The sequence below is a fragment of the Ornithodoros turicata genome, chromosome 1 (genome assembly GCF_037126465.1).
Source record: "Ornithodoros turicata isolate Travis chromosome 1, ASM3712646v1, whole genome shotgun sequence".
In the NCBI taxonomy this organism is placed as follows: Eukaryota; Metazoa; Arthropoda; class Arachnida; order Ixodida; family Argasidae; genus Ornithodoros; species Ornithodoros turicata.
The window spans coordinates 235,038,121-235,053,004 of record NC_088201.1 but is presented as its reverse complement, the minus strand read 5'-3'; the positions used below and the strand labels follow the sequence as shown (position 1 = coordinate 235,053,004).

The 14,884-nt window shown below is 45.0% G+C and overlaps 1 protein-coding gene across 1 annotated transcript; it reads left to right on the top strand.

Annotated features, from left to right (window-relative positions):
• Positions 1-4,197: 4,197 nt before the first annotated feature.
• Positions 4,198-10,491, top strand: LOC135396333 (zinc finger protein 271-like). Its single transcript, XM_064627298.1, has 4 exons — positions 4,198-4,291; positions 4,370-4,717; positions 9,514-9,785; positions 9,871-10,491. Exons 1-4 carry the CDS (start codon positions 4,198-4,200, stop codon positions 10,489-10,491), a joined length of 1,335 nt encoding a protein of 444 aa, XP_064483368.1.
• Positions 10,492-14,884: the final 4,393 nt, after the last annotated feature.

The window sequence follows — 14,884 nt, the reverse complement described above, 5'->3', positions numbered from 1 at the left end:
ATGTCTTCACTCCGTTACGAAAAAGTGTCAGCCACAAGCAGAGTACATTACTCTCAAAGCCCAGTTTTCTGTCCTCCCAATTTTTTCTACATGGACCACCTTATAATGTAACTTGTTAAGCTGGGTTTACAAGCAGCAAGCTGTTAAAGCACATCGCCAACGTAACCTGGTCTGTCTGCCGTTCTACTGTACTGTTAATGATGTGGTTCTTTGTTCCAAGAAAGGAGTGCTGTGAGATTGACATAGCACTTCTCTCTTAGAAGGACGGGAAGCAAGGAAAGCACGCGCACATGGCCACGACCTGCTAGATTATAATGACGTAGGCAACCCTTCCCAGCACTGCATTTTTGGAAATGTAGCGGTGGCGCTAGTGATCGTCCCGGTTATTGCTTCCTCAACTTCTACGATACTTTGTACTTCAACTTACCTTAGTATTTCTGTACAAGCGGTGGATATTCCACAGATGTTTCGTTCTGAGGTTGATTATTATCATCATTCTACGCGTTCTCATAGGAGCTATTGCTGTCGTCTGCTACGGTAGTCGTCCGTGCGCTTCTGCGCGTTCAGAACTCGAATTTCCATCATCCAATTGTGATGCAGATCTCGCGTGCCGATGGGTAGCGCCCCTAGTGGATCGTGCGGACGGACTCCTCATAGGGGTTGCCGATTATGACATGGTCGTTATAATCTAGTAGGTTGTGGGCCCGGCCTTGCGTGGAAGTAGAGCAGGGTTGCCAGGTGCCAAACCCGTCTCCCGCCAAAACAGACTCAGAAAATCGCCCAAACCAGGGGTCGAAACAGGAACTGAACCGTAACCGAAAACTGCAAAAAAAAAAAAAAAGAAAGGAACATTATTCTTTGCCGAACCGAACCGCAAAGATTTTTTTTTTCTCCCCATGAACGAACCGGAACTGAACCGAAAAAAATATGATGCGGAAACCGTTTCGCCACACGGTAAAAACTTTTAGAATCTTTGACTTCGAACTTTTAGTTTTTTTTCGAAAGCCTCAGAAAAACGTTTAGAATTCAAATTTTCATCGTCCAACCATGACGCAGATCTTGCGTGCCTATGAGTAGCTCCCATAGCGGATCGTGCGGACGAGATCTTCAGAGGGGTTGCTGATTATGACATGGTTATTATGACACAGTTTTTTCTCGAGACTGTCTTTTTATGACCTGTATTCGCTTCTTCGTGCAGCCCTCCTCTGGTGTGTTCCCCTCCTCGTGTTCACTGGTGTGGCCTCTGAACTATTTTGGTTCACAAAGGGTGCTCTGGTTCGTGACTGCATATTTGCGTCACATTTTAGTGGGAAGACTTCATGCCACCCGTAGACAGATTGTTTTTAGATAGATGGATTTTATTCAAGTGGCATTAGGTGGGGTTCTTATAACACTTCACGTACTGTATTGTCTATTAGTGACACACACAAGCGTTGAAGATGAATTGTACTTTGTGGTCAGCCTCTACCGCTGCACTTATCCAGCAGCGTGCTTTTCGTGGATGCAACCAGACTCCGCAGTGCAGAAAGGTGCACAAATAATGCAGCGGACAAGTTGATCTCGTCGATAAAATGTCATGTTGAGGTTGAATGTACCAACATTTTTCGTTCATATGTGACCTTGCTTTTGCAAGTGGAGCGTGTGTTTTGACATTGCTTGTGGTTAATTGAACAGTGTATATATACAGTGTGTTTTGACATTGACATTGCTTGTGGTCAGTTGAACAGTATACATTTCCAAATGACTAAAAACCGTCTGTAGTGCAGTTCGTTGGGGGAGTCGCTTTTGTGATACGCTTCGAATTACAGGGAATACCTTGTAATTTGTCCTTCTCTCAAACGTAGTTGTTTCTTTCTGGAAAACATTGTCTGCTTGTGTTGGATGTTGTAAGGAAAGGTCATGAAGGATCGGTGATCACTCATGTGAAAGTGATTATTGAAAATGTATCGAACTACCTAATTTTAAAAAGTTAGCAAATTGTTTTGCGAAAAGTGGATGCGGCCCTGATTTCGAGCACATCCCCTAATCTGAGATCGCCTCATTCCTGATTGCTTGTCCACAGATTGCTTAACCTTCTCTTCTATTGTTTACAGTCTTATTTTATCTTATCATCTTCATCTTATGCCATCACTGCCATGATCTGGAAGATCTTGAACACGTCCCCCTCCATTAGCCCCACTATCAAACTTTGGGATCCCTGCTTTCAGTGTCTCTAAATCAGCTGGACTCTTGGCCTTTTCATCATGTTAAAATTGCTCGGTCCCTGACCAAATCAAGCCCACTAATGCTCTGCCCTGAAAGCACTAATTTAACCTCTGTATGCAATAAGGGGATAAGTTGAATTATCCCCTTTTTAGTATTTTTCAGTGATGGCCAGTAGTTAACTACAAGTACTTAAACTACCTGATTGTAGTTATAAAGTAGTTATCAACTACTTGCAGAAATGTAGTGTCCAACTACTAGTTGAACTACTATTTTGAGTAGTTAACTAGAGTAGTTAGGTTACTGCAGGCGCCAACTACTTCAGATTTCGCCGCAAGCTTTACGGCACGATTGTGCTGCCGCCTTTTACTTTGAGCTACACGTTTGATGAGAATGCAGGTTTCAGTTACATTTTATGCAAGGTGCAGAGCAATTGTGCCGTGCATGCGTACGAAATCTTCACTTTCGACACTGCTTGTGATTCATATTTAGGTGTCCAAGAACATTATAGAATGAGATTGGTGTCGATAGACAACGTTAAGTAGTTAGAGACGTAGTTAAACTACACTGCAGTAGTTAAAGCAGTAGTTTTAACTACCTCCCCTGAGTAGTAGTTGAACTACTAGTTAAACCACTCTATTGCAAGGTAGTTAGTAGTTGTGGTTAAACTACTGTAGAAGTAGTTAGTGGCCATCACCGGTATTTTTGTTGCAACGACATCAACATACCAGTATGTACACGCGAAAGAAAATTTAGTACCGTATTGCAATTTCTTGACTCTCCATGGGACGGCAAGAAACAGGAAATGTGTGCGTTTCAATTGGGTGGGCAGCCTCATCAGGCCCCTTTTCTGCACATGCAGCACACTGCACATGCATACATGTGGTGCAGCTTATATCTTGCTACGACGCGGAAATGAACTTAGACTTCCACTCGAAAAACATGTTTTTCCAACCTCACATGATCATGTCAGCAGGGCTGCTGCTGAACGTTGTAGTCGGAAAGACGTGTGCACTGTGCTAATAAGTCATATTTTAGCTGGCCATAGCCATACAGAACATTATTTTCAATATTGTGCTCATTTAGCAGCACGATAATCATGATCTAGGCTGCTCCACTGCACAAAGGTAACTTTGCCCGTCTTGGCGTCATCATGAATGTCCGACTTGTGACAACTGTTTTTTTTTTCTGCACGAAAACCCTGTGCATGCAGTGTTATATGGAAAAAGGGGATATGTCATGTTCCTGGGTTTTGTTCAATTTCTGTGAAATCACACATCCATAAATGATGCTGACGGGACATGCATGTAGAGTAGACACGTGCATATATGTTACACACTTTGCATTTGCGTTATTCGAGGAAACTCATCTGCAATTTACTTTACCAAGTCTTCACTTGCAGTTTTCTCGGTTTGGGATTTTTCGACTTATCCCCTTATTGCGTACAGAGGCTCAATTATTGGAATACTGCTAGTCTTTGGACCTCATTGTGAGCTAGGAAACCCGCTATTCCGTGAGAGAACTGATGTTCTGAGGCTGGAACAACATAGAAAGGACAAATACATACAAAGCCTCAAATTGCTTAAAAAATTAATGATAAAAGATGGAAGTCACTGAAAAGGTTAGCCAGCTGTAGGACTCGAACCCACATCTTCTGGATTACCGGTCCAGGGCTCTACCAATTGAGTTAAGCTAACACACCTCCCCAGCCACTTCCAAGGGCGCGTCATCTGAAGGGACAAACCAACCACTCTCTCTCACTCTAATGTATGTATGTATGTATTTGTCTTTTCTTTCTTGTTCCAGCCTCAGAACGCCAGTTCCCTCTCTCATTTGTTCAACAGTTGCCGCTTGCGTCAATCCCGTCATATGATTGTGTGTATGAGTGAGAGAGAGCGGTTGATTTGTCCCTTCAGATGACGCACACTTGGAAGTCGCTGCGGAGGTGTGTTAGCTTAGCTCAATTGGTAGAGCCCTGGGCCAGTAATCCAGAAGATGTGGGTTCGAGTCCTACAGCTGGCTAACCTTCTTTGCAACTTCCACCTTTCACCACTATTCCACGTCACCCCATTACCGCCAGCAACAGGGGGTAGTGCATTGTCCCCCCTGTGATGAAGCTCACCACCCGTCGTCACTCAGACAAAAATCTTCGCATTTCATGTTGCAGACGACCGAGTGGAACCAGGTCCCGTCGAGGCCTTCTCGACGTGCGCCGTCCCCGGGCTGTCCCCCGAGAGCTTCAGCGTGACGAGGCCTCACCGCTGCAGCTTCTGCGGCTACTCCAGTTACTCCCCTTCTGCCGTGAAAGTGCACGAGAGGTCTCATACGGGCCAGCGGCCCTACGTCTGCCAGGTGTGCTGCAAGAGGTTTGCGCAGAGCAGCAACCTCTGGAGACACTCCAGGACGGTCCACGAGGGCAGGAGGAACTACAAGTGTGCAGTGTGCGGACTTTCGTTCCAGCAGGGGGCGCACCTGAAGACCCACCAGAGAGTGCACGCGAAACGTAAATGCGTGTGAACGTCTCGCAGCCGACCTGCGGCCTATGACTCTTTATAAAAAAAAGGGCGTACTTTAACTCTTTTTTTTATGCCACATGTATCACTGCCTTTTGGAGACTACAGTTACTCTCAATAAAGGAGTCTCTTCGCTCCCTTTGTGGAGTGGGGTCACGCTCTAACGCCCTACTGGAGAGTGGTATTACTCTCCGGCAGGGAGTAATGTTACTACCTTGAGGGAGTGAGGAGACTCCTTTTTTTGAGAGTAATTGTACTCTCCAAAGGGGGCTAATATATGTACCAAGACAAAGGAGTTAAAGTACGACCTTTTAAACTCATTTTTCTTGCCACACGTATTACTCCCTTTTGGAGACTACAATTACTCTAAAAAAGGAGTCTCTTCACTCCCTGTATGGAGCAGGGTTTACCTTCTGACCCCCTGCTGGAGAGTAGTATTACTCTCCAGGAGGGAGTAAGGGAGTAACTTTACTCCCTGGATGTAGTGTGGAGACTTCATTTTTGAGAGTAATTGTGCTCTCCAAAAGTGAGTAATATATGTAGCAAGACAAAGGAGTTAAAGTACAACCTTTTTAACTCATTTTTCTTGCCACACATATTACTCCCTTTTGGAGACTACAATTACTCTAAAAAAGGAGTCTCTTCACTCTCTGTATGGAGCTGGGTTTACCTTCTGACCCCCTGCTGGAGAGTAGTATTACTCTCCAGGAGGGAGTAAGGGAGTAACTTTACTCCCTGGATGTAGTGTGGAGACTTCATTTTTGAGAGTAATTGTACTCTCCAAAAGTGAGTAATATATGTAGTAAGACAAAGGAGTTAGAGTACAACCTTTTTTAACTCCTGTTTCTTGCCACATATATTACTCCCTTTTATAGAGTACAATTACTCTCAATAAAGGAGTCTCTTGACTACCTTTATGGAGTGGGGTTAACCCCCCACTGGAATGGGGGTCTAAGCCACTACTGGAGAGTAGTATTACTCTCCGGCAGGGAGTAACTTTACTCCCTTGAGGAAGTGGCGAGACTCCTTTGTTGAGAGTAATTGTACTCTCCAAAAGGGAGTAATATATGTGGCAAGAAAAAGGAGTTAAAGTACACCCCTTTTTTTAAGAGTGATAGAGTACATCGACTCAACATGGAGAAGATGTGCGCTCTCTCTGCCTACGTGTGGTTTAAATTTTCTCAATCCTTCATTTGACATGGGCTACCACTGCTTGCATTTTAGAACGACGGGTGATGTACTGGTCTCTTTTATTTTGTCTCCCGCATTTATTGCAGTCAACTGATATGTGCACTGTGTCATGCTCCTTAGCAGAATCTTCAGCTGAATGCCTTTGTCAATGTATGCCTTATTAGATATGCTATACTTAGGGCCTGACTTTTTCATGTTACATTTTCCAGCTAAATCTTTGGTGAGGGGGTCTTAAATATCGGGTTATATTTTGCTTCAGTAATTCGGGTGTAATCAGGATGAACTGAACCTTGATTCGACCTAGTTCTGGTTGAATCTCGTTGGATCAGACGTAAATTTAGTCGTCATAATACACGCAACACACCAGTAAACACAGTGTATCAATATTTTAGTCCACACATCTAAGAGGCAGCACGGTCACTGCTTTGACCGTTTGTATTAGCGTGTTTCTGCAGTTACAGCACAGTTACCAAAGTTGTGTGTTAGTTGTGATCACCTTGGATTCCCCTGGTCCACCACTTTTCTTGGGAAATGCCGGGTTAGTCCCCATTTTTTGTGATTCGAATCAGGAGGTAATTATCGAGCATAATCCGGTATAAGCCGTACAACCCTAAAAAGTCAGGCCCTAGCTCTGTTATACTGTTCTTGGAATTTGTAACTTCATGATCCATGAGTTTACACATAATTCAACAAAGAACCAATAATTTTTTCGTGAATTACGTGTTGACTTTGTTCATTGGGCTCCCGTAGGCTCCCGTGTGTTGTGTTTGTCTTCTGACATGGCTCACTTCGACTTGTTTGGCTACCTGTTTATCAGTTTTTGCCTTTTCGGATCTGACTGGAACGGAGGTGTTTGGAATACAGGGTTGCATTGTTTGATGTCCCTCGATCTCAGCAATGTTGTCCAGCTTCATTAATGGGCAAGGGTGGGGAGTACTGGTTAGTTTTCCCTAATCCTTTTGAGTGCAGTGTTTTTCTGTAGTATTTTCTAGTGTTTCTGTTAATAGTTCAATAGTTCAATAGTTTATTGAAAACATCAAAAACGTACATATAAGCAAATAAAGGACCGAGAGGGCAGGCCCTGTAAATCGGTCCTTATAAATAATCAGTGATGCATAAAATGAACGTGTGGGGAAACATTATTACACGTAAAAATTACATTCATCGTTACATAAGACAGCACTACATGCTACAACATATTATTATACATATTACAATGCTGCTATAAGAAGAAAAAAGGAAATAAAATAGAAAAAAGAAAACATATGTCAGTGTCAGCTAAGGATTAACACAAGGAAATGTGAACAGTAGACGGGACTAGTCTTGTTGTCAGGACCCGTGACGAATGTGCTATGTGTCGCGAAAATACATTTTACAATGGTGTTTAAATAATTGGAAGCTACCTAACGAGCGTATGGAAATCGGAAGACTGTTCCAAAGGCGAGCACCGAAAGATGAAAGAGAAAAAAACCCGTAGTTAGTACGATATGTTGGACATTGAAGTGATAAGAGCTGATTTCTGAGAGGGTAAGGCGTGGCGAGATGCCGGAGCTGCATCTGATATCTTATGTTAAGTATTATGTGTTATGTATGTTATGTATCTCACGTTATGTATTGTAATATGTACTCTTTGAGTGTATTGAAGTGTTGCACACATTACGATGCTCTGAAGGTCTAATACTTACTGACTACCAACTGAGTGTCACCTTATCGCAAATTTTTTAATGCCCATATCACACAAAACAAGGTGCATACTGCAACGTGCATAAGTGAAACGTGATTGAAGAGTAACACTCAATAAGCAGTACACAAATACAATCTATAGTTGTGCTTTCTGCCTTTTTATAACCTGCAGGTTGAGTACCAGTGTCTTGCAGATATTACTCATGTAATACATAGAAGTATTACACATTATAACGTGCCATCATTCAAATGTGTAAATGTGTCAAAAAGCGATAAAAACCGGGCTGTTTGGTGGTACATTTAAAAGCGATAAAAAGTGCTTCGTCTGTGTCGTCGCTTTGTGTCCCCTGCACTGGGGTTTTATCGCTTTTAAATGTGTCAAGTAATTTCTAATACAAAGAAGTATTACCATTATGTATCGTTCGTAATACGTTACAGCCAAATTATTGCTTATTAAAATGACATCAGTGACTTCCGTCAACTATAACGTGTTTGTATTAGAGTCTAAAATGCGAGTGTTCCATGATCTTTTGTGCAGTGCTGCACTGCTTGCAACATGTTTTCTGTAAAATCTACAGCCCATGGCTGCGGCATCGGTTGTGTCGCGCGTGAACGGGGCTGTGCCACTATTGCCTCCGAGGGGAGGCCGTGTTGCAGACAACGCCACCTATTGGCAGTGATCACCTCCATACTTGGGTATCGTCTGCTAGCATGGAAGAGAGTATGCTAGCAGACAACGCAGAACCAAGTATCACACACACGATCTCTACTGATTGGTAGTGGTGTGTGAAACACGTCGTCTGCTAGCATTCTTTGCTCCGTGCTAGCAGACGACGGCGAAACATGCAACATGATAAAAACAACGATAAAACCTCGACACGAAACAGAAAGACACTCTCTCAAACACACCAACCCATTTAATGACAACCTACACTCCCAATGACCTCCTGCTGGGTGGAAAGGGGGAAACAGAGGGAACACTAACGCAATTGCCTCCTCACTTAATCTCTTTGTACTCAGCAAACAGTCGCCCAAACGGGTCACGCACCTTTCTCAAAACACTGGTCTCTTGGAAAGGTGGGAAACAATTGCGACAGCCTTTTAAGTGTTCGACCAATTCGGAATAGACCTCTCCCTGTTTGTAAACAGATGACGTCATATTGTTTGACAGCGCCACGAATTTGGTAGAGCTGAACTATGTCCAGAGCTAGCGGCGAACAAGGTCGCGCCCGAAAGCCACGGTCTTGAGGGGATTACGATGGTCTCTGAAAGGGACACGACCTTCGGTCCTACTTTTCTTTCAATGGGAGGCAGCGAACAATTGCCCATTCGTGGAACCCAGCTCTCCCCTTCCGATCCGTTTCGGTTTCAGTCTGTCTACCAACGTCAAGATGACGTTTCTCGGGTAGAGGTTTATTTCCTGAATGCAAGAAATTCTGAATTGGTCCAACACTTGTTTCCCGCTTTTCCAAGAGACAAGCGTTTTGAATAAAAGGTGCGTGACCCATTTGAGCGACTCTTAGCTGAATACAAAGAGATTAAGTCACGAGGCAATTTGCTCTAGTGTTCCCCCTGTTTCCCCCTTTCCACCCATCAGGAGGTTATCGGGAGTGTAGGATGTCATTAAATTGGATGCCATGTTTGAGAACGAGTCATATTGCATAATGTAAAAAACCCCGAGACTAGGGAACACGAAGGGACAGACACAGACACGAAGTCTCAAGGCGAAGAAGAAGACGAAGAAGAACGAAGAAGAACACGAAGACTTCGTGTCTGTGTCTGTCCCTTCGTGTTCCCTAGTCTCGGGGTTTTTTACATTATGCATCATCTTCACCAGCTCGCTTGCTTCCTAGCCATTTTTTCAGAGTCATATTGTCTTTTTTTCTTCTATTCCGTGTCTCAGGTTTTATCCTCGTTTTTACAGTGTACCAGATCGCCTGCACCCTCGCACTTCTACCACCGCAGACGACCCCTCCCAACCGGCAGAGTTGCGCGAAACCTCCCGACCGCTGCGATAATGGTACGGCTCCTCAGCCGCGTTCACACGAACTCGACAGGAGCAGGTTGAGTTTAACTGTCGAGTTAACTCTCTCGTGTAAGCGCTGTCGGGTCGAGTTGACTCTGCGTCCTGACGAGTTGAGTCAACCCGACAGCAAGGGGTGGGTTGACGCGCTCGACTCGATGGGCAAAGTGCATGTAAACGCCGACGGGTCGTGTTCGCTGGGTGCGAGGAACTGTGGGATCAAACAGGAACCGGAAGGTGCCCTGACTACGCTGGCAGCTCGGCTCGACGCGGGGCGTCGTTGTGCGGTCGTCTTCCGTTGGAGCGAGTTCGTGTAAACAGCGTCGGGTCGAGTTCGACTCGACCCGAACTCGGTCCGCTCTGTCGAGTTCGTGTGTCGTGTCGTGTCGTTCGTGTGTCGAGTTCGACTCGACCCGAACGCGGCTCTTGACACGTTACACCGCGGATATGGCCACAGGTGGAGATTTCAGACAAGTGTGTTGCAAGCAGTACCCGCGAGGAACGACGAAAGTCGATAAAAAAAGCTTCTTACGCTGTTATCTTCCAGGCAACCAAAAGGAATCGGAGAGGGAGTACCCGAGGGAGCACCACATTCCCAAGCACACGAACGAGAAGTGGAGGTACCACTGCCGCTTCTGCAGGTACTCCAGCGTCAAGGGTACCGACGTCAAGAGACACGAGAGGACCCATACGGGAGAGAGGCCCTACGTGTGCCCCGTGTGTTCCAAAGGGTTCGCGGAAAAGGGGAACCTGGACAAGCACTCGAAGATTGTTCACGAGGGTCAGAGGAACTATGTCTGCCCCGTCTGCGGCCACGCGTTTCAGCTGAAGCAGCATCTGCAGAAACACCAGAGGGTGCACGAGCGTGAAAGGATTTAAAGGTACTTTAGAGCAGTTAGAGCTGCAATCTCGGGGGAAAATTCATCTATTTTCGTCTATCTAATTCGTCTATTTGATAGCGCGAGCCCACGGTTGTTCTTGTGTCGCCGTTTTTGTGATGATTGTTCTTGTAGTTTTGTAGAAAATTAAAGTTGAAAATTACGGTCGACGCTGCGGAAGTACTGTGTGGCGGAAAGAATCGCACTGCATGCTCATATTGCTGAGTCTGAAGCGAAACAAGTCGGCTGTGTGTCGGCTACGTAGTCGTCATGAGTACCGAACCAGTTGGGAACGTAGGCAATGTAGATCACTGTTGCTTGATAAATTGGCGATTATTTGCCACGCACATGAGCAATTTTAGTGCAACTTCACTTGGAAGTTAAGAATATTTAAAGTTAAAAATTCACATTTCTCTGTCACCTGCTGTGTTGGGTTTGCAAGCAACAGGTTATTAAATTACAGCGCTAGCATAGTTAACCTGCTGTCTGCCTGCTGCTTTAGAGTACCTTTAATGATATTGTATGTTACTCCGAAATGGCAGTGCTGCAAACGCAACGAAGCATGTAACAGTAATTGGTATCGACTTTTTGTTAAAATAATTGTGAAATGTACCACTTCCTGTCAAAGTAATTGTAAAATGTGACTAGTTATAACGACTTTTTGTTAAAGTAACTGAAATGTAACTGACTTGTTGCCACTTTTTGTCAAAGTAACTGTAAAATGTGACCAATTAATGGCTTTTTGTTACTGCAACTGTAAAATGTAACAAACTAGTTGACCACTTTTGGTAAGTAACTGTGAAATGTTGCTGCCACTTTTTGTCGAAGTAACTGTAAAATGTGACTAGGTAACCGCTCTTTGGTAAAGTAACTGTAAAATGTAACTAACTGCTTAGCTCACTAGCTAACGAAAGGAAAGTTAGGTAGCAAGCAAGCTGGTGGTGATGATCCATGACTTGAAAACCAGAGACGAGGTAGACGATAACAGACAAACACAAACACGGTCTCAAGCTAACCTTAACTACCCAACTAACTTAAACTAACCTTAACTCACTAGCTACCACTTTGTTGTTAAAGTCTAAGATGGAGCTAGCTTGTTGCCACTTTCTATTGCAGTGACTGTAAAATGTAACTCGGGTGCTGCAATACTTTCCACGCAGAAGTTCTCTACTGTTATTACGTCGGGGGTTTCAAATACCCCACCGTTTTTCCCAAACAGGAATATACCTCTACCCGAGACATGTCATCACACCGTTGGTAGACAGAATGCAACTGAAACAAGTCGAAAGGAGAGGGCTGGGTTCCACAAATGGCCTCTTGTTCGCTGTCACCTATGGAAAGAAAAGTAGGACCTCAGGTTGAGCCTTGTTCAGGGACCATCCCCTGGATAATCCAGGGATAATCCCCTGAAGACCGTGGCTTTCGGCCACGACCTTGCTCGCTGCTAGCTTCGAGCGTAGTTCAACCCTACCAAACTGGTGGCTCCGTCAAGCAGTAATTTAAAAAGCGATAAAAGCCGGGCTGTTTGGTGGTACATACATTCTAAAAGCGATAGAACCTCAGTGCAGGGGAACACAGACAGACAAAACACAGACTAAGCACTGACTAACAAACACCTTTAATGGCATAGACAACACTTAGGTACACCGACTGCACACAACCGACCCCTAGTGGCAGCCAAGGCCATTAGAGCACGATTACAGCATGATGGCCTTGGCTGCCACTAGGGGTCCATTGTGTGCAGTTGGTGGAATTAAAAGGTGTCTCTGCCATTAAAGGTGTTTGTCAGTCAGTGCTTCGTCTGTGTTTTGTCTGTCCGTGTCCCCTGCACTGGAGTTTTATCGCTTTTAGAAGCCGTAATTTACCAGGTTAACAATTTAATTTCATATCGAGCCAGCATTCATCGTTGATAATGAATTAATGATAATGTGTCACTCCTTCCTCCAGGCGAAGTATCGGGCTTTCGAAAATTCGAGAGTACACAGCACAGATGAAAAATGCGTATTCGAGTACTCAGTATTGCTACGACTGCATGTTACGCCTGGTCCTGTGTGGCTTCTCCTGTCCTTTTTCTGTTAGCATCCCCAAATTGCGTAGTATGCATTTTCACTAACTAACCCTACCTTCTGCACACGTCACACATCTTGGTGCGCGCTATTGCTCTTTCCGCGTGGATTTGGAGTGAGCCCTGGGCTCTGTGCAAGTTTCTGTTTCGCCGGCTATCCAGCTGGCCTCTCTCTTCCCCAAAATGGACCTTTTTCACATACGCGTCGTATCCAAGCGGCTTTCCAACGAACCATGCTGGGCGCGAGTCAAAACAAGTCCACGTGGATAGCACAAACAGGTCCCCCAAGGTCGCCATTTTCCCATGTATTTGTTCCTATCCCGATGCGTGCAATGCGAGAGGCCGCCCTTAGATACGCCATTGTTACCAGACGTTGGCTTGCGTTTGATTGTATCGCGCTAAAGATCCAGTTGAAGCACAATCCAAACCAGGCCAAGTCACCGAAGGAGAAATGGATGACTGCGCCTGCGGCGCCTGGTACGACAGGTACGCTATGTGATGCACGCAGCCGGGCACTAGATCCTTCCGGTCGCTCAACACGTTTAAAAACGGGACCAAAAAGTGAAACACGACACAGAAAGTTGTTATACGCGTTTTATTTGGACATATAAAGTCTAGACTCATTCGCAGAAACAACAAAAACATTTTGCCGCTAAACTTAGCGCGCTGAAGTGATCCGGAACGGCAACAGTGGGGTGTCTAGTGGCGGCCTTCTTCGTTGCACGCTTTTCCGAAATGAGTTTGGGGGACCTGAGCACAAAGGACCAAAACCCGTCCGGAGTGGGGCCGACAAGGTCGCGCCCTTCGTGCGGTCTTCCCACTGGTCCCCCACTTCTGTAGTCCCCATATTGCGCCATCTAGTGGACGCGGAGATAATCCTTTCCGGCGCGTCAAGGTCATACGCATGCGCATGGGCCATTGTGGAAAAGGTCCATTGCTTGGTCCCTGGCCACATCCAGCACACCAACGCTCTGCCCTCAAGGCTCTCTTCGCCTTTCTGGAAGCCACACGACTTCGATCCCTATTGTGAAGGGGGGCTCATTATCTCATTTCCCGCCTCACCTCCAGCAATGGGGTAGAGCATCGCCCCCAGCGACGAAACTCCCCCTCCCCCATCATTCTGAAATAAAGTTGTTGTTGTTGTTTATCCGCTTTGTGCGCCCTCTGAGGAAATGGATTTGTGGGACAGCGTCGCAGGCACCTCATCCGTTACAAGGTAGCCCAAGTTGGGGTTCATGTTGAACGGGTGTTACAGCGACTCATTTCGTTTCATCTCATTTGTTTTCAATCTTTTCAATCGTTCAATCTATTAAAACTAGGGATATTCCAACCGAATCCAAGAATCCTCTAATCCTAGGCAAGGATTTGAGATTCGGGAACCCGAATGCGCAGTGCCCCAAAACGGCGAATCGAATCTTTTGAATCCACCGAAAAATCTCATTGGCCGACAGATGTTGTCATGTTCGTTTGTTTACATTGCCCTGAACTGAAAGAGTTCAGGCAGGAACTGTCACATTAAAAGTTTAAAAGTATATCCGGGTGTTTGCTTTTGATTGTTGCTTAGATTTATGGAAATAATTCAGACTCCAGAATTTATGCGTTACTTTGTGTCGATGAACAACGCGTTAAGTGAAATACGTTTCAGAAGAACTGTACGGGTATATTTTTCTCAGGAAACTGAGGCATCATTTTAATTTGTTTTTCATTAAACAGGGGTATCGTGTATTCTGCTTCGAAACACATTTTGCTAGAAATTTCTTTTGCTGGCTTTTTGAACTTTTTTTTTTTTTTTACAGAAAGAGATGCGGTCCAGGGATTTTTGTCTGCAAATAACTTTCGCCACATATTGGTAACATTTCTATTTCATTTCAATTGACGGAAAGTTAATTTCTCGAATTGAACTCCGAAATTTCCCAAGGCAACCTAACGTTTTCTTTGCGGACATGGGTTCCCCGTGGTCATTATACTCAGTATAGCATAATAATCCCACTCGTAAAGCAATCGCAATTGCCGAAATAATTCTCCGAAAATCCGTGGAAATGAGCCCTTGGCTCCGCCTCTTTTTTTTGACGGCTGGTAGTTTGAGCGCAAAGCTGCGAAGAAAGGAGGTTACATTGACAGACCACGCGAGGGGGGAAAGGGTTACAAGCGTTACCCACGGAACAAACCCGGGCGGTGAGTGCGGGAATCAGAGCTATCTTATCAGAAATGAGGTCACGCTATCTTATCAGAAATGAGGTAACCCGACGGCTTGTCCACGGGTAGAAATCCAGTGAACCGCGGTAGAGAAATACGAGGAGAGTTGCCTCAGGACAGGAGCCGCCGATGT